Source organism: Neolamprologus multifasciatus, chromosome 8, assembly GCF_963576455.1.
Source record: "Neolamprologus multifasciatus chromosome 8, fNeoMul1.2, whole genome shotgun sequence".
Classification (NCBI taxonomy): Eukaryota; Metazoa; Chordata; class Actinopteri; order Cichliformes; family Cichlidae; genus Neolamprologus; species Neolamprologus multifasciatus.
Window position 1 is genome coordinate 9,566,386 of NC_140446.1, and position 27,440 is coordinate 9,593,825.

The 27,440-nt window shown below is 40.4% G+C and overlaps 2 protein-coding genes across 5 annotated transcripts in view; both read left to right on the forward strand.

The window, feature by feature from the left end:
- LOC146512481 (melanopsin-A-like) overlaps positions 1-4,366 on the forward strand; it is a 35,008-nt gene extending 30,642 nt beyond the window's left edge. The window contains exon 11 of one of the 2 annotated variants that reach the window (XR_014875833.1): positions 61-1,525. Coding sequence is in view for 1 of the 2 variants with exons in the window: in XM_085171269.1 (XP_085027395.1) it covers positions 1,419-1,619 (201 nt within the window). In the remaining variant the exon portion in view is untranslated. Of the gene's footprint in view, positions 1-60 lie in introns of both variants that reach the window. The other variant, XM_085171269.1, reaches the window with a different exon arrangement.
- Positions 4,367-7,820: 3,454 nt separating this feature from the next.
- On the forward strand, positions 7,821-24,974 carry ldb3b (LIM domain binding 3b). Of its 3 annotated transcripts, XM_085171272.1 has the most exons (10): positions 7,949-8,074; positions 8,304-8,626; positions 11,816-11,967; positions 12,419-12,494; positions 17,731-17,753; positions 19,731-19,928; positions 20,571-20,594; positions 22,662-22,828; positions 22,990-23,026; positions 24,350-24,974. In XM_085171272.1, exons 2-10 carry the CDS (start codon positions 8,531-8,533, stop codon positions 24,444-24,446), a joined length of 870 nt encoding a protein of 289 aa, XP_085027398.1. In that variant the 5' UTR covers positions 7,949-8,074; positions 8,304-8,530; the 3' UTR covers positions 24,447-24,974. The 3 variants fall into 3 exon arrangements, with proteins under 3 accessions (XP_085027399.1, XP_085027398.1, XP_085027400.1); XM_085171274.1 differs by lacking the exon at positions 20,571-20,594; XM_085171273.1 differs by lacking the exons at positions 17,731-17,753; positions 19,731-19,928; positions 20,571-20,594 and adding an exon at positions 12,868-13,112 and having other exon boundaries at positions 7,821-8,074.
- Positions 24,975-27,440: the final 2,466 nt, after the last annotated feature.

The following is a 27,440-nucleotide window of genomic DNA, read 5'->3' on the forward strand; positions in this document are numbered from 1 at the left end:
TGAAGGCTATGCCTCCTATTCTACTTTTAAATGCCCTAGGAATCACAAAAAAGCCAGTAGTCTGGGAGCAAAGTGCTCTGTTGGGGTGATGTGATACAATGAGGTCTTTAAGATAAGATGGAGCCTGATTATTCCTTATATACGAGGAGAAGGACTTTAAAATACATTCTGGATGTAATAGGGAGTCAGGGAAGACAAGACAATGTGGGTGAAAGTACCTCTCTCTCCCTGTCAGTACTCTTGCTGCAGCAGTTTTGATCAACTGAAGGCTTTTCAGGGAGTTTTTCAGCACAGCCGGATAATAACGGATTACAGTAGTCCAGCCTAGCAGAAACAAATGCATGAACTAGTTTTTCCTTGCAATGTTATTGGAGCCCAAGGTAATGCCATCCAGAACAAGTATCTGGTTAGACATGATATCTCTAAGTTTTTTAGGGCCAAGTGCAATAACCTTAGTTTCATCTGAATTTAGAAGCAGGAAATTTGAGGCCATTAGAGGTCTCTGAAACAGTTTAATTAATTAGTGTGTGTTTTCTGAGTTCATGGATAGGTAAAGCTGGGTTACATCTGCATTGTAATGCCTTTGAATGACACTGCCTAAGATAAGCATTTAGAATGCAAACAGAACTGATCCTCACACAGAACCCTGTGGGACTCCATAATTACCTTTAGTGTGTGAATATGCCCCTGTGGGTCAACTGCCCTATTTTCTGAAAACACTTTCCTGATGATTTTATGAGCCCCGTCCCGCTCTTCAGATAATACTGAATAAAAAAACAAGTCTAGTTTGTAAGTCCATACAGGTCTACTCAATTGTCAATTCTGCAGTATCTACAGTACACACACAGGATTGAAACATTGTTTCCCCCACTTATGGTGTGCAACTACAACAAATTAAAAGATCTAATCAAATCAAGAGCTATAACTGCTCTGAACCTCTATTGTGCTCCTGGTGGGGCTATTGCTTGGAACAGGAAAAAGACAACTGCTATCTTTAGTATTACAAAATTCTCCCATTGATTTCTTTTTAGTAATAGTGTGCACTTCCTATACAAAAGCACAATTATACTTAAATATACTCAGCTACAGTACTTTGTACCTCTAGAGAAGAACTATTGATTTCGTGAGGTTGACCAAGTTAAATTATCAAACTTCATTAAGGGCTCTGTCAGAAAGCCATTCATCAATCTATCCAATCAATTCCTTTGATCAGCTGTTGCTCTAGCAGATTAAGTGGAAAAGAGCTGCGTTAATGTAAACTGGACAAACATCTGATAACATTTTATTCTGTGCTTTCTTAACTAGCAACTCTCTGTTTCATTCCTTTATTCAAATTTCCAACCACTGACTGACAATGGGAATGATAATACGTGAACACCTGAACACCTCTTCCTGTCTCTCGCTCTCTGTCTGCACAGCTGGACAATGTCATGAGGGAGTCAGGGCCAAGGACTGTGTGCAAGACCACATCGTCTGTCATCGTCACCTCCATATCCAGCCCGTCAATATTGCACAGTCCCCCAGGTTACCATGGCAACTTCAAATTGACCAAAAGTCACAGCCCAGTTGCCAAGGAGACCCTTGACATAGCCATGCTGGAGACAACAGCTTTACCATGAACAGCCAGAGAGGAGTGAAAGCGTGCGAAAGTGTGCGTATGTATGCTTCAGTATTTCCCCCCAATGCAGGTTATGATAACTGTGGACCATAGCATTGTTTTTATGCATGCTCTGTACAAGTATGTGTGCGTGTGTGCCCAGTAAATGTATGCATGTGTTTGCACTCATTTGGATTTTGTCATTTCTGACATATCATGGTGGCTGGAGATTGTTTACCTCAACTGTAAGCAAACTAGCCTTAAACACAAAATGTGAAAGGTGGAGTCGCACTTGGATCACACCTGACCTTTCTAGACATGCTTTCTGGTCATACTTTGTGAGATTTGCCATAAACGGAGATGTTCTTTCTGAATTATTTCAATTTCAAAGTGAAATGTGAATATTCTTTATCTTTACATACAGAAGTTGAATGGCTGCTGATGTCATCAGTTTATTCTGGGGTGTTACAACTGAAAGTTTTAAAAAATGTTGAGATTTTATTTTGTGCATAGTGTTTATGTTAATGCGTAGCTACCGAAAAGTGTCCGAATCCTACTTTTGAATTAAAAACCTATTAATGCAAATGAAAAGCATGTTTTCAAACCAACCTGCTTCTACAATAATATAGAATCAGAGATTTTGTTTTTCTTTTACAGTGTTTGCCGATTAAAGAATGTACTCTAAATGATGTATCTAGTATAAATAATGAACCAGACATTTTGTATATTAAAACTGAATAAAATGACTGCTGATTATGTGGAAAAACTGGGCGCACTACTGATCTCACTCAGAAACAACACTTTACCTATTTAAGTCACGTTAAAATTGTAGTGTTCAGGTCCTGCTCCATCTGTACCCACACAGTGTTTTCTGGAAAGCTCTATGTGTTGAAACCCGCTGAAATTTCAGAATGACAGAAACAAAGTACAAAACTTTAATGAAAAGTGTAAAAAAAGATATACAAAGGTCCTCCACAGTTAGGAATCCACCTATGAAGATTAAAGCATTTTTTGTGACTAATCAAAATCGAAAACCTCGCCCACACCCACCAATATTCCACTTCAAGGTCATCCCCCTTGAGCACCAATGGATGGCTTTGAGCACTTCTGCTATTTTTAGATTGCTCTATGCAATTTTTGTATGCCCACACTAACTAGTTAACCACTTCTATTATTCAAATTAAATTTCACTTTGAACAACACAAGTTCACAAAAAGCCAAATCTGCTGAGTTAGGCCTCAGGCCAAGAAACTGGCTAACAACTGTTTGGCAATCAATGGAAGAGCAAAATAAGTATTCTCTAAACTGGCAAATACTTGCCAGTTTAGAGAATACCTACCTACTTTTATACCAGTTAAGTGAAACTGGTTGAAAAGAGATATATGGTACTGCAAGAAAACCTCCTAGGAACTGCTAGCAGTTTTAAGTCAAAGTTGTAACTTTTGAAACATGTTGATTTCAACAGTAAGGCACAGCTTTAACTTTGAAGATGAAGATGAATTCTTTGTTTCTCGTTTGCATTATACGGTTCACTGCCACATGGTTGTTAGTTAGCAAGTGTTTGCAGGCAAATCAGCGCAAAGCAGCAACAAGGAGGTTTTTATTCAAGCAAAACCCTCTTAACAATTTATTTCACCTAACAATTGCTAGCAACCACAAAGTCATTTGGGGTGTACAACCAAGTCTGAAAAGTTGAATGTGGCTTGTAGTGTAAAGTGCTTTGAGTGGTTAGTGAAACTTAAAAAGCACTATATAAATGGCAACCTTCTCCACATGATAGCTAGTTTAGTTTAGTTGAAATCTGCTGTCTCGAGGCTGTCAAAATTTGATTTCTGGGGAAAGAATGTAGCAGGAGTGCTGGAACCCATCTGATTGCACACAAGGACATGGCCTTAGAAGGATTAAATTAGAAACTGATTAATTAAAAAACAAATTAAAATGCAAATGCTGGATTTGTACCATTGATTCCATCTTTATCTGACTTAACATTAAAAAACAAGTAACAAAACTTTAATTTGACATGTTTCTAGACTTGGCAATCAGACACACATATACACACATGTAACAGGACAGAAGAGAAGAGTCCCTTTGTCATTGATTTTTCCATTCATGGTGACATCAAACAATACAGATCATACTCAGCAGGTCACAAATGGGTGACAACAGAACAGCAGGTCACCCAACAACACAGTATGAGTGTGTTTGCATGTGTACTGGATGTCCTAGTGTATTTTGCATCGACCCAGACGCCATAATTTAACATATAGATGTATAGGTGACAGTTTGTGAAATGATTTTTCCCCTAAACATGTTTAGTTCACTTTAGTTTAGCTCTGTTATCTCATAATCAGCTTGAACAAATACAACACTGTTTGTCCACCTCCGTACGTGTCCAGTTCCTTTTGAGAGTCCTCAGGTTGCTGCATCATTGACTATGATTGTAAAAACCATAGTTTTCTTCATGCCTCAGCATAAACTCTTGGTGTCATTTCTGTCAAATAATGTATTGCGGATTCAAATCTTAGCTAAAAATGCAACACTTTTTAAAATCTGTTTTCATTATTGCTCATTTGTCTTGTAGTATCTGTTAATGAATGTATAAAAAATGCATATTTGAAATATTATGACATGAAAAATGTAAATATTATAAATATGTTGACTTTAAAATCTGCTTTGATGAAGTGAAGGTAATTTTGTTTTCTTTGTATAAAATGTTTTGTGTTGTTTTTATTTATTTTTCTAAATAAAAGATATCGCTAAATTCTGGAAGGTTGGTTTTGTGATCTTTAAACTTAGTATGTCTTAACTCTTATAGTAAACCATGTGCTCTTAAAATTGCAATTACCAAGTGCTGAAGTGATTTTGTTCAGTTTGGTAAATCTCCAAGCGTCAGATGGTTTTATTCAGTTTTAAAAACTATTATCAGCTTCAGTCGTAAATGCTCTTTCTTGGTCTCAACAGGCAAACCGTTTGTAAGATATTAAAGGTATTTCACATGCAATAATATGCTCATGTGCAGCACTATAATGATTTAGTTATGCAGATCTTCACTATAATAATCATGCACAGTCTGGTCTGTATTAATGCATCTGTCAATCAGTGTCTGGCTGACCAGTATTTTAGTCTGCTATTAGGCAAACCTCAATAATGGAAGGCATCCAGCTGGTGAAGCAGCCAGAAAATTGTGTTGTCAGATAACCGGATTGGATCAGCATACATCACGTTAGTCCAACATGTCAGAGAAAGACTACATGCAGCCTGTCCCTGCAGAACTGTGGCAGGGACACAGCATTTCTTTTTGTAAGCAGAGGTGGTAAGTTATCTTCATGTCCAATATCATGTTAGTCTTTTTTCAGTTTAATTTCAGTTGTCTTTAAAGACATTACTTAAGACAACATATACTTTATATATCATATATTTGTGAAATTCTTATGTTAAGTGAAATTAATGATTAAATGTGGGTTAAAAGAGTTCCGGAGATCTCCCTGTGGACAGTTACCAGAACAGGAAGTGGTGTTATAAAGGTGCTTTGTTGCCTGTCCACTAGGTGGTGTAGTGGGTGGTCAAGATTATGCATGATGGACAACAGTTTGTTCCGTGACCTCTTCTGCACCGCAGCTTCAAAAGTGTCCATTGTCCAGCCAATCACTGCTAATCCTGATCAGTTTATTAAGTCTGTTGGCATCATCAGCTCCAATACTGTTCTCCGAGCAGATTGCAGCAAAGTAAACTGCACTCACCACAACAGACTGACAGAAAATCTCCATCATTTTCTGGACATATTGAAGGATCTCTGCTTAGTAAACAGAGCCTGCTCATCCCATCTCGTATACAGCCTCTGTGTTGTTCATTTTAACTCCACTTAAAGACTTAATTTTGTCCAGTTTGCCCAGAATTTCTTGTGTGTCGGATCTCTCAAGTGTCTCTTAATGCCTCTTAGTGCCCTTCAATGTGTGTCTGTAAGCTGTTGTGCATAAGTGGTAGGAGAAATAAACAGAACAAATGAGCTTCAATGACATCTTTGCTATGTGATCATGCTTGTTATTCATGCATGACAAGATTGCAGGAAAGTAATTTCCGAAAAGTCTTCACACTCATGTGAGAAATTCTTGGTCAGTTTTTTTTTATTGCTGACACATGCATAGGATTCATCACACTGTAGATAAGCCCTAATTATACAGTAATGAGTGTATTTACAGCTCATGCACAACAAGAAAATAATAGAATAATTAAACGCGCACACATTTGCATGACAAACTAGCCAATCCCATTCACCCATTCCAAATATAAGAACGTTCTCCAGCGGCATTTAAGACACACTGCACAGCCAACAACACTTCACAACAGTATAAAAACACTTTTGGTGTTAAGTACTCTAAAAACAAAATGAATAAAAATACATTTATAACAACAGCGGGCAGTGAGAACCCCTCCAGAAAAAAGTGTGTGTTCAGGTCACTTTAATTTTTTTATATAAATGCTGCAAAAGACAAAAAAAGATTTTTTTCCCAGTATATTGAGCTTTATTCTGAGATAAGTATACTTAAACTCTAGTGTCGGTTCCATGCCCATTGAGGACATCCATCCATCCATGCATGCATACTCTTCTGCTTGTCCTTATCAGGGTTGTGGATGGTCTGGTGCCTATACCAGGTACCATAGGGCGAGAGGCAGGGTAAAGCTTGGGCAGGTCGCAAGTCTGTCAGGGGGGCTGACACAGAGAGTCCGACAACCATTCACACTCACATTCACACTTGTGAGCAATTTGGAAACACAAATTAACCTAACCCCACTAACTGCATGTCTTTGGTCATAAATTTGGACCATTTATGATGTAACCAGACTTAATATTTAAATGTTGCTAAAAAGATCTGGCTTTCTCTTTCAAGATATGAGTTTTATTAATTCCCATCTCCTTTACAGTGCTACTGTTATTAACACTGTAAGGTGATTAGTGCTCATGTAAGCCAAGCTTTAGGACATTTAAAGAAATAAAAGGCATTCATCAGCCAAGTTTAATCTCCTTCCTTCAGGCATCACTGCAACATTTTCAAAGCAATCTTGACTTAACAGTTTGAAGTTTAAGGAAATTATCCACATTAGAAGACATCTCTGTTGGGCTAAGGCCATGGAGCTGAGGACTGAGGATACATGCAAGCATAAACCATTAACTGATGAGTTAGTGAAGGCGTTAAAAGATACTAATAAAATGTGGACTTTAAATCCTTCCCAGTCCGAGTATTTATGTTAAGCTTTTCATCTCTGGAGCCTGATGTGAGAGTGACGCAGTTTAAGCAGGAAATCGAAATCTCAAGAAGCAAATACCGTACATAGACTTACACAGCATTAACAGCATGTGTGTTTTATGTGTAAAACCTATTTAATGTTTGCAGATTTTTATTGATTTCCACCTGTGCATTCCTGAATTAATATTTATTTTTTACAGTGCATACAGCAACAGCACTGACTAAGTCAAAGCATCATTTTTGACCTTCATGTGAAAATGCATTTGAATAGCTGTTCTTTATGTGCTTTAAATATAGTGACAGTATAGGAATAAAAGATCGCTGACTGAAAACTCTTCCCTGGAACTGAATGTGAGCCCAAAACTTTCAGTTGTTTTCAAATATCTTGTTTCTCTTTTTTGGACAGGTGTCTCGGATAGATTAAAATCTTGCGTGATTGTGCTCTAATTCTATCAGAGAGGCCCAGTATGTGACCACGCCACATACATGACTAAGAAATATGATTTAATCAAGTGGTGTCAACAATGTTTGACAGATTTGCGCCCTCGAGTATCATCAAGGTGAATCCATAATCACCGCTGAGCACTGCCTCGAGGAGTAGATTTGCCACGCTGGCTCAACTTTACTTATTGCTGTTTTTCACACCACATGCACATGAAACCAGGTGTTTAGTCTCACACCACTGCAAAAACGCTGCCAGTTTGAAAGTGTGTGACTCAGAACTGATTCACAAAAATAATGGGATGTGGTATGTGAAATTAGAAAAACATGCAGTCTGTCACGACCTATTTAACAATGCCTACGTCTGTTGTTTGTGTTTGGTTGTGAATCAAATTGCTCCGTATCACACACACACACAAACACACAGAGATAGTGTTGGCAACTTAATCAGCTGGGTGGGTGTGTTGCTAGAAAATTGTTGTTTCCTCTCTCAAACAAAATGAAAGACTGAGAGCCTGAAAGGCGAATGACATCAGCCCACAGACACTGATTACAGACAATAGAGTGCAAGCGGCACGTACTCATAGCACTGAGAGAGAGAGAGCCAAAGAGAGGCAGAAAGAGAGAGAGAATGTGTTGCAGTAAGAGGGGTCTATATTGGCGATATGAATCGGCAGTGAAGCATTCTGGGGCTTCGTGTTACAGGCCTTATACGGGCCAGGGCCCCTGTGTCTCTGGCTCTCTCAGCTATTCTTAGGCTGTCTGTCCCTTACCCTCAGCAACCCTACAGGCAAGAAACTTGTCCACATTAATACTAACTTAAATGTTCATTTTTGCCACTTTGCATTTGAGTGTTATTGATAGTTTTTGATTTCGGGGTAAGAAGACAGACTTTACTGTTTTCTGCAGTAGCTCAGCCCGACTCTGCACTCTCTTCTGTGTGTGTACCTATCTGCACGTGTGTGTGTCTGTGTGCACAAACGTATGCGTGTGTGTGTGTCTCCATTTGTGTATCTCAGTGGTTCCACAGCACCTGACCCACCCACCCCAGGGTGTTTGTCCCGAGAGCTGGGAGCAGAAGGGTTGTGAAGCCAGGGCCAACGGAGGTAAGAGCAACGACCGAGGCACCGAGCGGGACAAAAGGATAGCAGGGGTAGGACGGAGAACAAGGGCACAGCACACAGGAGGGGAAACCGCGCAGCCAGCAGGAGTTGTTTGCAGGAGGAGTGTTGACATTTAGCCGAAGATGAGTACATACACAGTGACTCTGAATGGCCCTGCTCCGTGGGGCTTCAGACTACAGGGAGGAAAAGACTTCAACATGCCCCTCACCATCTCCAGGGTAAGGACAGAGCGACCCTCACAGATTTGTTGTGCAACATAAAGAGAAAGTAATGAGAAATGTGACACTAACGAGACAGCCTGTAATTAGCTTGGAAAGGGAAACCAAAACTTCTTCAGACATCTCAGACTGTGTGCACTGCTTAGAGCAAATTGAATAATTCAGTGGTGATAAAACACAAAATACACAGTTTGCAATACTGTAAGCAATTGACTAACACCCTCAAACAAAACCTCTGTAACCTTTCCCTGCTTGGATAACTTAGTAAGCATCATTTTATTTATTTGTTGTTGTGTCAGCAGAAAACCAATCACACAGCACATCCTTCAACTGTTTAATAAAGTGCCCTCAAACCCTTAAATGTAACCTAAAAAGCCTAAAAATCTTTTATTACGCAGCACACATTAGATTATTTTTTCCTGCTCTAACTATGTTTGACATCTAGCTTGTGTTTGTGTACGCGCATACTGTATATCTGTGTGCGCAGGTGTGGTTTGTGTGTGTGCTTTGGTTATGTAATGTTGCTGTAAGCGGTGATGGTAGGGAGCCTCCGATGTAACCTCCATGGAGACTTTGAGAACAGCAGCAGTGGAAAGATGGGAATAGTTTCACTGCTGCCTGACTTAACGCTGAGTGCTGCTGGCACACTTCAGCTAATTTTTAAGAATGCCTACATTTCATCTTGATTAATCCCTTTTTTCCTCATCCAAGTCATTAGTTAAGCAAGTGACTATTGAAGTTATTGATACTGATTTGATTATTTTAACTGTCAAAACTGTTACTAAATTATTTAAAATAAAAGTTTAAAAAGTTTTATAAGAACTTATAACAAGCATAATTTTCTTAAAAAAACAAAGCAAAATCTAAAATCCAAGTTAAAAGGAAGGAAAGACTATAACCACTTAGTGTTCAGCAGAGAGACTTTCTCCCTTTCTCATTCTCTGGCAGGCACCACTGGGGGTGTATTTACAGCATTCCCTTTAAATAGCATTAGGGGTGAGGTGGATGGATGGTTGGGAATGGGACAGGAAAGAAGCGAGCATTGCGAGGAAGCTAACGGCAGCTTGTGTTACCTTTAGTAAGCTTTCTCGTGGTCAGTTTCAGTTTCCTCGTTTGGAGCTGCTCCTGTGGAGAAACAGATGGGCAGGGAGTCGATTTAGGAAATAACAGAGAAAATTAGGAATGAGGTGGATGCTTGCCTGAGAGTAATCTCTGCTCCCCTCCCACCTCGAGCCCTTCATTCCTCAGGCCTGATTGATGCTCAGCTGGCAATCAGGCTCTGTTATATTGATCCAGACATCTGTTACTTCATTGTCTTCTGATCCCCGTCTTAGGCAGGCGAGGGGAGCTTTGATCTGTGTCTAGGGTAAGATTGTATCATTGGATTTGTTCAGGTTACCTGTGATTGGTCCTGACAAGTTAACATAAAACACTGCAGCTTGACATGTCAGCTCAGGGTGACATTACAGTTTGACGTAACACTGCAGAGGTTTGGATTTCGGACTTTTGCCGAGAACTAATAAAAGGAAAGAGGAATGAAGACATTGGATTCCTTACTTCTTGTTATCCAAGCCAAAGCACTTGCCACTAAAAGTGATATTTATTTATATATCTATTGTTATTAATTAAATATATTGATGTTAAAATGTTCTCATTGTGCTTGCCATAGCTGAAATTGTTTTAAAAACTTGACTCTCTCAGAGTTTCACCCACACCACTCCGGTCTATTTGCATGCTCTCTTGAGACTGAAATATTTCTAAAGGAATGAAAACATCACTGTGAAAACATCTCTCGTTAGCGCATGTGGAAAAAATAACCTAACAATAGCAACATTATGCCTAATATTTGTCCAGCTAATTGATTCGGTGCAGTCTGGCATGCTGTATAAAACATGCAAGTAACATTTTTTTCCACGTGAATTATTCATCGTTCATTTTAAAGACTCTTATTTTGAAGGATGAACGTGTTATATCTAAGGAAAACATGCGTGATGAATTGTTTGGGTGGTGTCGTGCGCTTCGCTGAACTGAGGCAGCAGAAATGTTACTTCTCCTTCACCTTGCTTTTCTGGCCTCTTGCACACATGCACACACAAAGACTGAAATGGAAACACTAAAGCAGAAAAAGCAGACGTAAAGAGGAAATAAAGACATGACACAGCAGACCAATGTGATCAAATCTTGGGGAAGAAAATGCTTTGTAGTGAGTTTGTAGAAGTTATGATTAAAATAAACAGAAAAAAAGAACAATCAAGGAAGTTTTGCATGAATGTCAGTAGCAGGTGTGTGTCTGTGTGTGTGTGTGTCAGTGTGTGTGTTTGAGAGATAGAGAGGGGGCTCACAGGGGTCAATCACTGGCATCAGGAGCATCGCTTATTTTTAACTCTTTAACGAGTTGCCTGTAAGCCTAGACCCAATACTGTATAACCCAGAGCGCTGAGCTCACTTAAACCTCCTCTCTGTGTAGTTTAACAGCTAAAACGAGGCTTTGTTGCACAGCTAGAAGTAGGAATACTGAGTTGAAGGCCATACATGAAGGATAACTGACAGTGACAAAGAAAAGTGATGTAATGCTTTACATAATATGAAGAATAAAATCTTTTTTCTTGTCATTCAAATTCAAGAAAATCTTCCCATCCCTCTGTTGAGGACCCTCTTCTCTTTCTCTCTTGTTCTGTGTTCTCTAACCGACACGAGACATGTCAATGAAATAAGTTCAGTGTCAGGAATAAAAGTATTCTGCACACTTTGTGGCTCTGAAATGTTGCTGCTTTTATTTCACTGTTTTTTCTCTGCTGTTGACACTCATTAGACTCGTAGATAACAGTTGGTTACGCTCTGTCAGTTAACATAACTCATCTCCAGAGCTGAAGGATTACTTTAGTTTGCTTCATCGGCTTTTCTCTCCACTAACTTTAAGGCTTATTTACTGTGCCACTACACACACACAGCGTTAATGACTGAGTGAAAAGAGCAGCTACAGTGGAAGCGGAAGTAACACGTCGGCTGGGCAGTTTAAGGCCAACATTAGCAGGCAGATGAACAAACTGTTTGAATCGTATCTTGTGTTTGTAACTTTCTTAAATGCAGGTCAACTTGTACTAAGTGTAACTGCATATGTTTGTCAGTTTTCTGAGGAAGGTGTATCAGTGGCTCTAGCGTGACCTGCTCTGCTGACCCTTTCCTTAGATAACTCCGGGCAGCAAGGCAGCGGGAGGCAGCTTGACCCAGGGTGACATCATCTCAGCTATTGATGGGGTCAGCACCGAGGGGATGACGCACCTGGAGGCCCAGAACAAGATCAAGTCTGCCACCACCAAACTCACCCTCTCAATGCAGAAGTAAACAAGCAGCACACTTATATCTTAACACCCACCCCCACAAACAAAAGTAGATGATGAAGAAGAAACTTTTAAGGTACTTGAGTTGGATTTGCCTTGTCAATTTGGGCGTTTAAGGAGGAGGACAAAGTGATGAAAGTGATACTTCAGAAAATTAAGGTTCCACTTCACACTTGAGTAAACTGGCCGGGATTGGCTCTGTAACCGTGAAACCCCTTTATGTACACACTCAGTTCAAATCAGTTTAATTTTATGAGAGTCTCTTCAATCTGCCTACACAGTTTCCATTTAGACTAAAGGTGAGCACATGAGATTTTTCCAACTTCTAGCTATGCATATGAAAAACTGGCTGATTCTGCAGCTCTAACACAAAAAAAGTGACATGAGGAAAACACATCTGACCTTTTCTCCCTGAACAGAATTTTTTATTTTTTTGCTGTATAATCTACAGATCAAGACGCCCGGCCCCAGTTCCCACGGCAACTCCAAGGATGGACTCACCTATGCCAGTCATCCCTCACCAGAAGGTATAAACACAGCCGCTCTATCATAAAAAAAAAACATACCCAAATGACACACGCAGACCTACTGAATATCATATATGTTGTCTGTTAAATCCTGTGTGTTGGTAAATGTCTTCCGTATCCTCGTCTTATACGTGTTTGTAAGAATATGATTAACTATTTTATAATGGTGCCATCAGGCAGTGACCTGCTGCCCTCTAGTGTAAAATATTCACAGTGCAACTGAAGGGGAATCACTACAGGGAGGTCAGAGGTCAGCCAAAGAAAAAACACCAACAGAACAACTGCTAAATAAGCGGCTAGCTTTGGTTTAATTTAAAAGATTCATTTTCCATCTCTATATATCCATCTATCTTGACATTCTCCCATTTTTAAGGCATTACAAGAGGAACATTTTGCAGGAGAAGTTCAAAAGAAGGATCAAGAGTCTTGTGGAATCCTCCTGGACAAAAAACCCTGCAAAAGAAATCTCTTCCCAGCTTCAAGATCTCCACCAAGCCAACTGGGGCAGTACAATTCCCCAATAGGCCTTTACTCCCCCGAAACTCTCAGAGAAATGATTGATATGCAGGGCAAAATAGGCGAGGGATCAGCATCGGCCAGAAGAGTTTCATCGCTGGGGTAGGTTAGCACACTTTAACCACCGGTTAAATAATACGGAGAGAAGAAGATAACTAATCTGGGGGGAGAGCCAAACAGAGCTCACCCAAGGAATGAAGCCACACCTCCCTCATTTAACCAAAGATTAACAGAAAATGTACTCAGAACTTTCCACTGCTATTCCAGTACGCATAACTTCTCACACGTGGCACTATTTTAGGAGCGTGCATACAAATGCACCTGGCCTGCATCCAGGTAACAGAACGGGAGGAGCGCAGGATCATTTGAGGATATTTGGAGCCTCTTTACTAAAGGTCACATTATCTCAGTACTACATTTAAATATCTCAGAACAAAAACTGACTCTTCAAGATGAAAACATAAAGCCAGTGAAATGATGCTGCCATCAGCAACATCGTCACCAAAGAAGTCTTTTTGCTGTTTCAGCTCCCCAAGTTGGTTTTTTTGAAGCTTTCATCATCTGGGAAATGCATCCCTCTTACCGCACACATGGGAATGCAAAGCCCACAACAAAGGTTTTATTCTTGTTTGAAGCAGAGACGTGCTGTTTTTGTGAGTGTCGCTGATGTGAAGGTAAAAGCTCTGCAATTATAGCAAAAGGTTTCAAAAAAACAAAAAACAAAAGGTGTCAGATTCTGTTTTGTTTTTTTTTATTCAATAGATCTAAATAATTAGGTATTAATTTTGTTGTTTTTTGTTGCTTTTTTATCTTTGTTTTTGCCTTCTGGCTATCTGTGTGTTTAGATTCAGAAAACAAACCAATAACATTTATTTTGCTTAATAGAAAACAATTCAAAGGGAAAAATGCAGAAACATTCATTAAAAATTAAAGTCAGAATTTGTAAAACTGTTTTGGTTTTTCACCCCTAAAATAGCAACAATGTTTTTCAGTGGATCACATATTTAATAACCTGTAACTGACTAATCCTTTCTGCCGTATTGTGCTGTTATCACTGAATTATTCAGTGTAATAGTGGTCATTTATTGCAGCATTGTGCTTTTCTCTTTCTAAATTGATCAGTTTTGAGAATATAACTTTAGAGCCCCACTATAGTAAATTTTAGAGTTGATATTCATGTAATGAAAGACGTCCTTATAGAGGGTGATTTTCAGCTCCACAGAAAACCAAGGGATTGACTCAAAATTAGCTTCAACGTCGAGGGAAAATGCCACTATAATAATAATTTTTCTTCTATGTTCACAGTGCATTATTGGGCTACATAATATATTTTTTGGACAAAACATAATATAACACATTCTGCACATTCTTATATATACAGTGGGGCAAAAAAGTATTTAGTCAGCCACCGAGTGTGCAAGTTCCCCCACTTAAAATGATGACAGAGGTACACTTCAACTGTGAGAGACAGAATGTGAAAAAAAAAATCCATGAATTCACATGGTAGGATTTGTAAAGAATTTATTCGTAAATCAGGGTGGAAAATAAGTATTTGGTCAATAACAAAAATACAACTCAATACTTTGTAACATAACCTTTGTTGGCAATAACAGAGGTCAAACGTTTACTATAGGTCTTTACCAGGTTTGCACACACAGTAGCTGGTATTTTGGCCCATTCCTCCATGCAGATCTTCTCAAGAGCAGTGATGTTTTGGGGCTGTCGCCGAGCAACACGGACTTTCAACTCCCGCCACAGATTTTCTATGGGGTTGAGGTCTGGAGACTGGCTAGGCCACTCCAGGACTTTCAAATGCTTCTTACGGAGCCACTCCTTTGTTGCCCGGGCGGTGTGTTTTGGATCATTGTCATGTTGGAAGACCCAGCCTCGTTTCATCTTCAAAGTTCTCACTGATGGAAGGAGGTTTTGGCTCAAAATCTCACGATACTTGGCCCCATTCATTCTGTCCTTAACACGGATCAGTCGTCCTGTCCCCTTGGCAGAAAAACAGCCCCATAGCATGATGTTTCCACCCCCATGCTTCACAGTAGGTATGGTGTTCTTGGGATGCAACTCAGTATTCTTCTTCCTCCAAACACGACGAGTTGAGTTTATACCAAAAAGTTCTACTTTGGTTTCATCTGACCACATGACATTCTCCCAATCCTCTGCTGTATCATCCATGTGCTCTCTGGCAAACTTCAGACGGGCCTGGACATGCACTGGCTTCAGCAGCGGAACACGTCTGGCACTGCGGGATTTGATTCCCTGCCGTTGTAGTGTGTTACTGATGGTGACCTTTGTTACTTTGGTCCTAGCTCTCTGCAGGTCATTCACCAGGTCCCCCCGTGTGGTTCTGGGATCTTTGCTCACCGTTCTCATGATCATTTTGACCCCACGGGATGAGATCTTGCGTGGAGCCCCAGATCGAGGGAGATTATCAGTGGTCTTGTATGTCTTCCATTTTCTGATGATTGCTCCCACAGTTGATTTTTTTCACACCAAGCTGCTTGCCTATTGTAGATTCACTCTTCCCAGTCTGGTGCAGGTCTACAATTCTTTTCCTGGTGTCCTTCGAAAGCTCTTTGGTCTTGGCCATGGCGGAGTTTGGAGTCTGACTGGTTGAGGCTGTGGACAGGTGTCTTTTATACAGATGATGAGGTCAAACAGGTGCCATTCATACAGGTAACGAGTGGGGGACAGAAAAGCTTCTTACAGAAGACGTTACAGGTCTGTGAGAGCCAGGGATTTTCCTTGTTTGAGGTGACCAAATACTTATTTTCCACCCTGATTTACGAATAAATTCTTTACAAATCCTACCATGTGAATTCATGGATTTTTTTTTCACATTCTGTCTCTCACAGTTGAAGTGTACCTCTGGTGCAAATTACTGACCTCTGTCATCATTTTAAGTGGGGGAACTTGCACAATCGGTGGCTGACTAAATACTTTTTTGCCCCACTGTACTTCCTAAACAGATACCAGAAAAACAGCACTTTCTTCAACTCATATTTCCACCTAACAAAGCTCGGGTTGGCTCCATTTCTTTCTTCTTCTTCTTCTTCTTCTTTTTTGGTGTCCTTAAAGTCATATTCATGTTGCATACTTGATCTGGAAGTTCCCATACCTGGAGTCTGGTGGGAGTTGAATTATGGCCGCTGTTGAGCGGTCTCTTCTCAGAATGATGGCATGTGTTTGCGTGAAGTCTCAGTCATGGAATACTTGTAAAGTTTAATTAAGGGTGTAACGTGTTTGGCCTCTGACATATTGCAGCCAGGTATCAGTCTCCCCCTAATCTGTTTCCCCTCTGCTGAGCCCTTACAGTAACAGCCAATGGGAAGTCAGGTGTCAGAAAAACGTGCTCCATGCAGAGCACAGGACGATGACGGCAGCGTCATGCCAGCAGCCCCACCTCACCGAGCACATGCGGACACAGACACACACACACACACACTCGGAGAGGACGAGCAGCTGTTGTACACAGTTATGGAATGTTCCGCTCTGGTTACCATCATCCTGAATCCCCTGAAGGCCAAACCTGAGAAAGGACACCCCCGTCTATAGAGAGATGCCCCATACGTGATATGTTTCACTTTACTGTACCCTGAACACATCCATGTACTCTAGAGACAAACATTTATGTGTCTCACCACTGTGGCAGCGTGGAATTGAACACATTTACACTCACAATATGAAGTTGGCAGTGATTCCTCGCATAAGAGGAAGTCAGTCTCTCTGAAGGTTGAAATCATTCAGGCTTAAAATCTCACACGATATTGGTTATGCTGCACTATGTGTAGGTCATTAAAACTATCAGGCACTCGGTTTTTCCTCTCAGTTTATTTTGAAAACAGCAACAGAACTCACAAATACTCACAAACTCAAAGCACATTCAAACTGTGATCTCTGCAGTAGGTGAAAATTTAATAAAACTACATAACTGTGTCTGGGATAGGCCCCAGTCTCCTCTGCTACTCTGAATTTATTAGCGGTTAATAAGCTAGATGCATGGATGGATGGACAGACTAAACTATTGCCATATCATTAGCCTTGTCTTGTGCCCATATTAAAATTAAATAACACTGAAAACCACCATTTGTTCCAAGTAACCCTGAGAATAAGAGTGAAATGTGAAGATCTGATGCAGATTTATGAAGGTGAATTTGTGTGAAACTTTACAAACTCCTGTTCTAGCAGGTTTTAAGAGCCCAGAGTGTAACCTTTTATACATGAGACAGATTCTTGGCAAAAGCTAAAGTGAAACCAACATAAATATTTCCATATGCAGGGTTAGAAATAAGAAGCATCTGCAGTAACTTGTCTGTGCCAGCCTGTGTTCATCTATCTGTAATGTCTGCTGTTCTGACATAAGTTGAGCGGGTGGTTTGCGCTCTGTTTTGTGTAGTTGTGTATATTTTTGTCTGTTCTGCGCTAAATGTGTCTACATCCCTGCCGTCCTGTGTCATGTGACTGAAACACTTCTGCTCCTGTCAGTCACTCCTGAGGTTTCAGGGGTAGCAGGGAAATATCCCAGTGATGGAAAAAAGGCTGCTATTCAGACCAGTACATGGGATTACACATGAGTACTGTAGCCGGATGGTTTCCTGCAACGCACATAGGGCTATTGTTATGCACAAAAAATACCTGTAGTGATTCACCACATTCCCTCCTTTTGTCTATTTGTCTCTCTTTGTGTGTCGGTTCCTCTGGTGTGTTTCAGGTTATTGCAAACACAGCTGCAAAGTCAGTACCTTAATTTATTTTTACAGCATTTCATGTGCATGAAGTGAAGCGTAGCAGTATTAGCAATTTTCGATCATCCACTCGTAACGTTGGTGTGAAGTTGTGGGATTTGTGTGTTTGTGGTTGAACTAAAGCTTCCTTGTAGCTGTTGGGCTGCACTGAGCGTGGCGTTCACAAGCTAAAAATTCAAGTCATGTTAAAATCATCTAGTCCCCAGAAGTGGAAAATGGCAGACTAACACATTACTTTGGTGACTTTGCCCAGACTCTCTACTTTTCTCCATGTCACAAGAAATGACCGTGCATCGTTCTTCACTTTGTTTATCTGACAGCTCTGTTGCCATTTACTTTATCATAAAAATGTAACATACCTGCCAAGATTACATTGTAGCCAAGAGACCAGTTACAACGTCACTTACATTTTGAGACAAAGAAACCAAAACAGCCTGTAAATTTTAGCACTGACACATTTTTATTTCTCCCATAAATAATTATTTCATTTTCATTTCATTTCATTAAGTTTTTTGATGCCAAAGGAAATTGGTTAAGGCTGCCGGCATTCCAGCATCAGCACTCAACTCATAATGTACTGAGACATTTACCTGCATTTCCACTTCTGCTGGTCCTTTTAATCAGTTTTACTGTGTGTGAAATTCATAACAGATATGTTATGTATTTGCAGTACTATGTCTATATCAGTATAACTGAGTGCATCATTTTAAACATGCTAGTAATGACCTGTCAGTTTGGCCTGCTGGGTGTCTGAAACATTAGCATGTTTGGTTTTCTTTGGACTTGTTTGTTTGTCAAGTAAAAGCTGAGAGTTTAGAAATGTTCAAGTGATAATTTCAAAGACCTTTTAGTGTCATGCTGTGTCCCAATTCCACAAATATTAGAAATATTAAATCACTGGTATTAAATATTTATCCAGTACGATCTGAACATTTGCTGCACATAGTACACGAATAATGCTGTGTTTAGTTTCCCTCTAAAGTTGGGTGTTGTAGCTTGGAACAACGTGATTCCTCATTTGAGCATTTTCAACTTGGAAAATCAAGAAACACTATTTTATTTATTTTTTATTTGTTTTGCTCCTTAGGTAAAGCCTGTCATGTGTGACAAGCACTTAAAAGCCACCGCAGCCCATAATCGATAGAGCCCGGTCAGTGATCTGTCTGTGGCTTATTTAGCAGGTCACAAATATGCAACAATACAGATGAAACGTTTTACTGTTTACATTCGCTGCTGCCATCTAGAATAGTTTCAGTCGAGATGGTGGGGTTGCTCCAACTTTCCAAGTTGGAAATCCGATTTTAAGGCAGCGTTCCAGGTGAAAGTTCCATTTCTGAACTTGGAAATTCTGACTTCAGCTGGATTGCACTGTAAGAAGTTAGCATATGCCATACGCAGCAGCTAATCTCCTTTCCAAACAGTGACAGCAGGATGCAATGCTCCCTGTGTCAACAAGATTATTTTAAAATATACTTCATTGTGGCTTCAGCATTAAAAGTGAAAGAGCTGTTAGGTTGTCTCTATGTCTATGGGCACTTAAATACTGTTAATAAATTGTGAACTTTTCAAGTGATGTTTGTAGACAATCTCAAACTTTGATGGTGTAAGTCAACATATGCGTTGCAGTGCTAACCACTGCATGGTGGTGCAGTGGTTAGCACTGCTTCCCCACAGCAACAAGGTCTGGGGCTCGAATCCAGTCTGGAATCACACATTTTTCCATGTTTTGGAGCTGGGACACAGCTACAGTACAGAGTGGTGTATATTTGCTAACCACTACAGCGGTACAACAGCCCCCCCTTTCTGCCGACTGCATGACTACACCCTGACCTTGCCTTTTCGTTCCCCTCATGTTCCTCTCTCCTATCCCCATCTGTTAACGCCTCATGTTTAGACTCTTCACCCCACACCTGAAACCTTCTTCTTTTACCCACTGACCTTTCACCCCTTCCACCTGCTCTGACAGTGTGGAGTACACCCCCAGCTTCAACCCCATTGCTTTGAAAGACTCAGCCCTGTCCACCCACAAGCCCATTGAAGTGAAGGGTCCAGGAGGAAAGGCCACTATCGTTCACGCTCAGTACAACACACCAATCAGCATGTACTCACAGGACGCCATCATGGACGCTATCGCAGGGCAGTCACAGGCAAAGGGACACGACAGGTGAGGACACACAACTAAACCAATCCCGCCCCCAGGTGTTTTATACCTCTTTTGCACTCACCATTTGATGACATCACACTGACTGAACAAAGCCACGTGTTTAGAAATTAAAGGGTCAGTTACTCAAATGACAAAAAACCCCATATTCATTCACTTAATCTTCACTTGCTGGTTATATTAAGGCACTAAAATCTACGTTGATTGTCAGATTGGTTTAAAATATGCCTCTGTGTGTAAATGACACACCAAAGCGTAGTTTGCAAGTCAACTTGTGAGTTATGAATGAGAATCCCATCTTACTGTTGCCATAACGCAGTAGGTCACAGCATCACTGCCACTATGTGATGCCAGTGTGTCTGATAAAACAGCAGTGGTTGATGAAACTGACCTTTTAACTTTTGCCTGAAAAGCTCCAAATAAGGTGGAACTTCTGAGCATACGTTAAGCCTACGCTGCTCCAAATAGGGTGTCTATAGTGGTGTAGTGTATGCCCGGGCTTTTCCTTGTTGTCTGTGTCCGTGCCGAGTACTCCTCCGTGCCTTCACCCACTTTCCTCTGCTCATTCCATCCAACCAACCAACCACACCCACGCTGTCCTCCACCCATCCCTCCCCATCCTTCCTTCCTGGTTGTGACACGAAGTGAAGAGGCAGGCTCCCCCTTGGCGTAAGTACAGCAGAGCCGCTTTTCCGTCTCGCCTCTCCTCATCCGTGCGTCTCCTCTCGTCTCACGACTTAATAATAGCTTGCGCATTGTGCCATGTGTCTCATAAACTAATGCCCAACTGAAAAATGTCTGAAAATCCTCCAGCGTCCCTTTGTATACAGAATTTATGTTTTTACGTGTTTGTCTGAAACATCACATCAAAGTGTTTGATGCACACTAACCATGAGGTTGTCATGGTTATGTGTGAGGAAGTACCCGTGGGTACTTTGGCCTTAGTGTGAGAGTGCAAGTCGAGTTTAGAGTCATACTCTGAAAAAAGGAGCCAGTATCATCACAGCTTCGGGAACCTGATGGGATTTCATCTGATGCAGTTTTATGGCATGGGAATGTTCTGAGTATCACAGGTTTTTAAAACCTCTACTGCCCAGACCCGCACTGAATCACTTACTAACTGCTGTGTACATGCTCCTGAGTATTTACTGTCATGAAGACTACATGACAGTAAATACAGGCACTTAAGGTAAAACTATAGATCAACAGAACAGAATTGAATATGATGGATTAACACATACACTATAAAAATGTAACAATTAACCTTAATGTAATAAATGCCCATGATTGTATAAAATTCAATATTTTAACCTAAAAAGCATCTGAGTAGGATTTCAGTGGGTGTGTAGTGCAGTGAAGTGCATGTTTTAAATACTGCAGATTTCAGCAGGTCTTTCCAGTTTCAGGTCTGTTACACACTGAGATTAGAGACTTTAAAGAACTCCTAAAATGCAAAGAATTATAGACACATACAAATATGCATACAGTGCTGTGAAAACGTCTTTGCCCCCTTCCAGATATCTTTGTTTTTTTCATATTTGTCAGACTAAAATGTTTCAGATAATCACAGAAATTTTAATGCTAGACAAAGATAACATGAAATGATGCAAAACCCTTGGCAGAAAGAACTGCAATCAAGTTTTTTTTGATAACTTTGAAGGTTTTTTTTATTATTATTATTAGCATGAATAGCCTGTTTAAGATCATGCCAAAGTATTTCAGGCCACTGCAACCTTGATTTGGGGTTTTTGTGCCATTCAGAGGTGGATTTGCTGGTGTTTTTCGGATCATTGTTCTGCTGCAGCCCAAGTCCGTTTGAGCTTAAGGGTCCAAATTGACGGCCAGATATTCTCCTTAAGGATTTTTCATAGAGAACAGAGTTCATGGTTCCATCAGTTGCAGCAAGTCGTCCAAGTCCTGAAGCAGCAAATCAGCCCCAGACTATCACACTACCACCACTGTGCTTAACTGTTGACATGATTTTCTTTTTATGAAATGCTGCAACAGGACTTAAATCTTGCAAAAACTTTACGTTCCGTCTCATCAGACCATATATTGTTTTCCCAAATGTCTTGGGCATCATCAAGATGTTTTTTTAACAAATGTGCAGAAAGCTTTTGTGTTCTTTTTTGTCACCTGTTATTTTCTCCTTGGAAGTCTCCCATGGATGGATTTTTTTCCAGTCACTTTTTTTTGTTGTTGAACCATGAACACTGACCTGAACTGTGACACGTGAGGCTTGCAGTTCTTTAGATGTTGTTCTGGGTTCTTCTATGACCCCTTGGATGAGTCATCATTCACTCTTGTAGTACGTTTGGCAGGCAAAAGTTTCACAACTTTACCACTAATTGATGATTTAACAAGGGGCAATTAGTTTTTCACACAGGGCCTGGTAGGTTTGGATATATAACTGTATTTTGTATTTATCTGGGTTCTGTCTAGTATTAAAATTTGTTTGATAATTTGAAATATGTCAAAACTAAATGTAAAAACTAAGAAATTAGAAAGGATGCAAAGAATTCTTCACAATACTGAATTAAAAGAATGATGCTTTAGGCAATTTTACTTTTTGTTCCAATATTTGTTTTTGGTGTACAAATATTCTACTACTCTAATATCGTTAGGTGGTAGTGTATCATGGGCACTTAATACATGATCTAGTTTCAGCTTTTAAAGGTTGGGCCTTAACATCCATCATTGTTCCGATGACGTCTAACTGAACTCTTTGTCCTGCAGTGGTGTTCTGCCCATCAAGGAGCCTGTGGTAGATTGTGCATCTCCAGTGTACCAGGCAGTGATCAGGCCAGGAGAGCCCCTGGACATGAGTGACTGGGCTCGCCGCGCTGCCAACCTGCAGTCTAAAAGCTTCAGGATTCTGGCCCACATCACTGGCACCGAATTCCGTCAGTACACTGACTCCACCTTATCTTCTTGTCCTTTCATCCTTTATGATTTCATACCCTCTCCCTGAATGTGCCCGATATTTCTCCTTCCTAATCCTCAATTAGTTATCATCTCATTGAGAGATCTTACTAAATGCTCTTGTTTATGTCTGTCAATGCAGTGCAAGACCCAGACGAGGAAGCCCTGCAGAAGTCAAGGTAAGAGTGGTCTTTTAATGGTGCGTGACCAGTCTACTGACAGTTGGAGACATTAGAGGTTCAGATACTTTAGCAAAATTGAAAAATTACATCAACTGGCATCAGCTACCTTGTCTTAAAGAAAAATACATTGAAAGTTAAGCTGAACTGAAGTGGATACTTCAACTTTATATAAAAGAGTTTAAGAAAATATTGCAGCCATTTTTATACATAGCAACCCACTTTCATATGCTCAAAAGTAAATGGACAAACCAACATAACTTTTAATGGAAGGATTGTTTCTAATGCTTGGATCCCTACTTGAATCCCTGCTCTGCCAGGCCTTTACTGCAGCCAGCTTTCCTTCTGCTTTATGGGTCTCTTTGACTTAACTTTTATATCTAATAACCTAGTTTGACACTAGAACATCATATTTTGAATTTTGCCTCAGCTAATTATTCATTTGCACTGTCAGATTAGTTTTGCAGCACTCGGTTGAATCTGAGCAGAGCGCTCAGCTGCTTCTATTAGGAACGTATCAGCAATAAATACTAGTGAACCACCTCCACTGGCTGGCAGCTATATACGCCCATGCTTCAGTATGCTGGCATGCTTTAGATCATGACTTGCTCTTTTCCTTCTTTATTCTCTTCTCCTTCCATCATTCTTGTACAAGTTAATCTTGTACGTCGTGAGAGTTGTTTTTTGACAACCTCCAAAGAAACACTTTACTATCATCAGTTTATTTCAGAAAGGAGAGATACCGAGATACAGAATACAATTAATCTATTTGACGATTAGACTCCCTGGAGTCTAAGCCTCCATCTTCATCTTCAACGTCACTGGTGTTTAAATGAAGCTCTGAGTGACAAGAGTGGGGCAGAGTGCAGGCTGATTGGCTCAGAGAAAGTGGGCAAGAAGATGATTGGACTAGAGCAAGGATGTTGCCATTGAGTTTGATAGCATGGAAACCTGGCAGTGATCCTTTGACTTATTTGAGCGACCCTACTAAGTCTCAATGTGCTCAATAGAGGACATTCTGGCATTTCCAGTGATATCTCACGTTTGGGTGGTCTCTTTTACCTCCAAAGAGGCAGGAAATCGCAAAAACAGAAAAATACTTTTTTCCTCGGTTCTCTGGAATCCACTTGGAAAAGTGGTGCACTATGTTTAAAACTGGCTTTTTCTTCTATAATACACTTTGATGATGTACAGATGAAAAATTATAAAGAAGTGTGTCACTCTCCAAATATGCATGCACCTAACCGTAAACTAAAAGTGTTATTTATTTATTTAATTTCTTTCCCCACACACACACACACGTATTGTTTTCCCTACCATCAGAGAGAAGTTTGAGTCGGAGGTCAAAGGGCCCCGCTTTGCCAAGCTGAAGAACTGGCATCATGGACTGTCTGCACAGATCCTTAATGTCCAGGAATAAAGAGGAGAAGGTGAAAACAAAGGGAAAGAGAAAGAGAGAGGGGGGGAGGTGGAGAACATGTAAAGGACGACATGGACAAAAGGAGGAAAAAGTGATAAATTATGGAGAGAGATAAGGAGCAAGAGGAGGAGCAAACTGCTCGGGAATGTGACATAGTATTGTAGCCCAGATTAGTTTGATGAAAGATACTAAATGTTAGTGTAAGAATGCTAAATGTTAAATGTCAAATATATCTGTCAGCTGCTAAAACCTGATCTAGCATTTGGGTTTTTCTTTCTTTGTTTCCTTTTTGTTTGGGTTCTGTCTCTCTTATGTGAAAGGGAAATTGTACAAAAATGAAGTATTCAAGTGAAAATGCAGAAATTATGTTTCTTTTATGCACCAGTACGTAAACAAACATATGAATTTTAACACAATGTGCATGTTTGTGAGGCAGCACACATAGAGATGTATCTAAATGCACCAATACAGTATGTAAAAAAAACAAATGCACTGATATGAATGTGAATAAATGTTTTCTTAAAACAATACGGCTGAATGAACTGCTGTAAACCGCTGGAAACATGGTGTGGTGCTATGATTGAGATGTTCATCAATCGAGTTTCTTGTCATTTCTGTTCCTGATGGGAAAGCAGAAGCAGTCTTTGACTTTGCAAACCAGGACAAAAACAAAACAAAAAAACAAAAGAGCATCTAACAGCTTTTGACAGGATAATAAGATGATTGTTTATTTGCTTGTGGCACCGCTGGCACTGGCACAGCTGTGATAACAGGGCTGACAAAGCCTTAGATATGAACCCAGCATGTGGAGCCACAATCTTCAGCTTTTATTTTAAGGCAACGCCATTAAACTTTTTCTTATTTTCTAACATTCACTTCTCAAAAAAAATTAATAAAACACTGAAAACATAGCAGATCTCAATGGAAGAAAAAAAACCTCGCTGGATATCTATACGGACATCGACTGGTTAATATGTTAGGAAAGAAAGCATACCATATTTTTTGTGGAAAAGAAAATTATCAATTCAAAATGGTGCTCAGTAGTTTGTATGGCCCCCATGTGCTTATATGCATGCATAACAGTGACAGCTCCTAATGGGATGACAGGTTTCCTGGGGTTTCTCCTTCCAGAGCCTCACTGAACTCCTGGACAGCGTTTAGTGTAACCTGGGGGAGGGGGGTCAGACAGACCAAAATATAAGGCGTTCTATTGGATTTAGGTTAGTAAAATGCATGCAAACTCTCGTCACATGAGGCTGGGCATTGTTGTGCACCAGGAGGAACCCAGGACCCACTGCACCAGCGTAGTGTGCAGTGGGTTCTGGGTTGATCCTGGGTTGATTGATACCAAAGCAGCAAAAACAACTCCCTCTGCTACTTAACAGACCAGATTGATTGGCTGGATGCTGTACTCTAGAATCCCCCTTTCAAATTTTTTAGCAGTGTATACTGTGGCAGTGAGTTAGCATCCAGGGGTTAACAATATTAACTCTTTCTTTAGTTCTGTTTCTTCACCAACACATGACAAAGATATTTGGCTGTGTTTTTCTGCTAATCGCTCCCCAACCAATTAGCTAATGTTTCTGCACTTTCTGACAAAAACTGACACACCAAACACCAACGTGACCAGTGAGGCCACAACAGAAAATATAAAAATATAGAACCAAAAATTCAGTTTCTAGAAAGAAAACTTCTGCATAGCAGAGGGGAACTGCATGAAGGGGGGCTATTCTGTATGCACTTTTTACCACCAGCAAGGCTCCTTTCAGGTAAACAGTTTATCGTTCATAGTCGTGCACGTTGACTTGGACTTGGCTACAAAAGATTTGCAAACAGCATCAGTGACTTATGATCATACATCTTATGACTTAACAGCTGAAGTTTAAATAACCCCCCATCACTGCCATAATGCTGCGTCATGATGCGATGAGTGCTGTGAACACCAGAGGGCAGTCAAAGACCTGAAGGAGGGGCCCTCCGCCTCTGCAACAGCGAAACAGCGCTTCATGGATCACGGTGTTCTAGCTTCATCCCTTCCTTTATCTTGTATTATACAGTGAATATAATTATCTTCCTACTTGCCAACATTTTAATATCAAACAGCTGTTTTTTTGGTGGGGGTGGGGGGGGGGGGGGGGGATTGAGCTTGTGTAAAGTGGGATTTGGCTGGTGAGGAATAACCTGTAGATAAGTCACATGACTCTGATATTGATTACTTTTCGTTGATTTGCAGATGTTTTACAAGCTGATATCCAACAATTGCACAACATAAAGTAGAATTCAGTGATTGAATATAGTGTGCATCATCACCTTTAGTAGAAATCGATGTCTGCTACCCTTCCTACAGCCTTACATGAATACCACAGCCTCTTCTGCACCAGTCCAATACAGTGAATCAGTGTGTTCTTTATTACACTACCGCAAACTAACCAATGTAGCCTATAGTATCTTCATTAAAGCTTTGACTAACACAAAATTATTATTCAAGTACAGTTTATTTTGCAGGATATTTCACAAAAACAGCAAAATACCAAGTACGGATCCAATGTGTGATTTAAAAGCTAAACTAAACTGGCTTTTGAAAATAATCTCACATTTCTTCTCCTGTGCGTTTCACTGCATGTCACTCCAACTTTACATGTGCACCGCGAACGCATCACAGGGACGAGAAGAAAAAAGGATGTGTTGAGGGTGTAGCGGGTCGTGGGACGTTTTAGTTTTTTATTACTGAGCAAGTATATCGCCATGTTTTCACTGGAAGCAACACCAGGCAGCAGCACACGGGAAATTACCTTAACCTGCCTCAGATTTAATGACTGAAAGTGCTGAAGGTTCCGGATCATTTCAAACCCTGGTTGTGATATCAATGTCACTCAGAATCACTGCACTGCTGAATCGGCATGTGTGAGTGAAACAGAAAGAGGAGGGGGAGGAGGAAGAGGAAGAGCGGGGCTGTTGTGACTCATTCAGGTGAAGATGACAAAGCAATTTCTC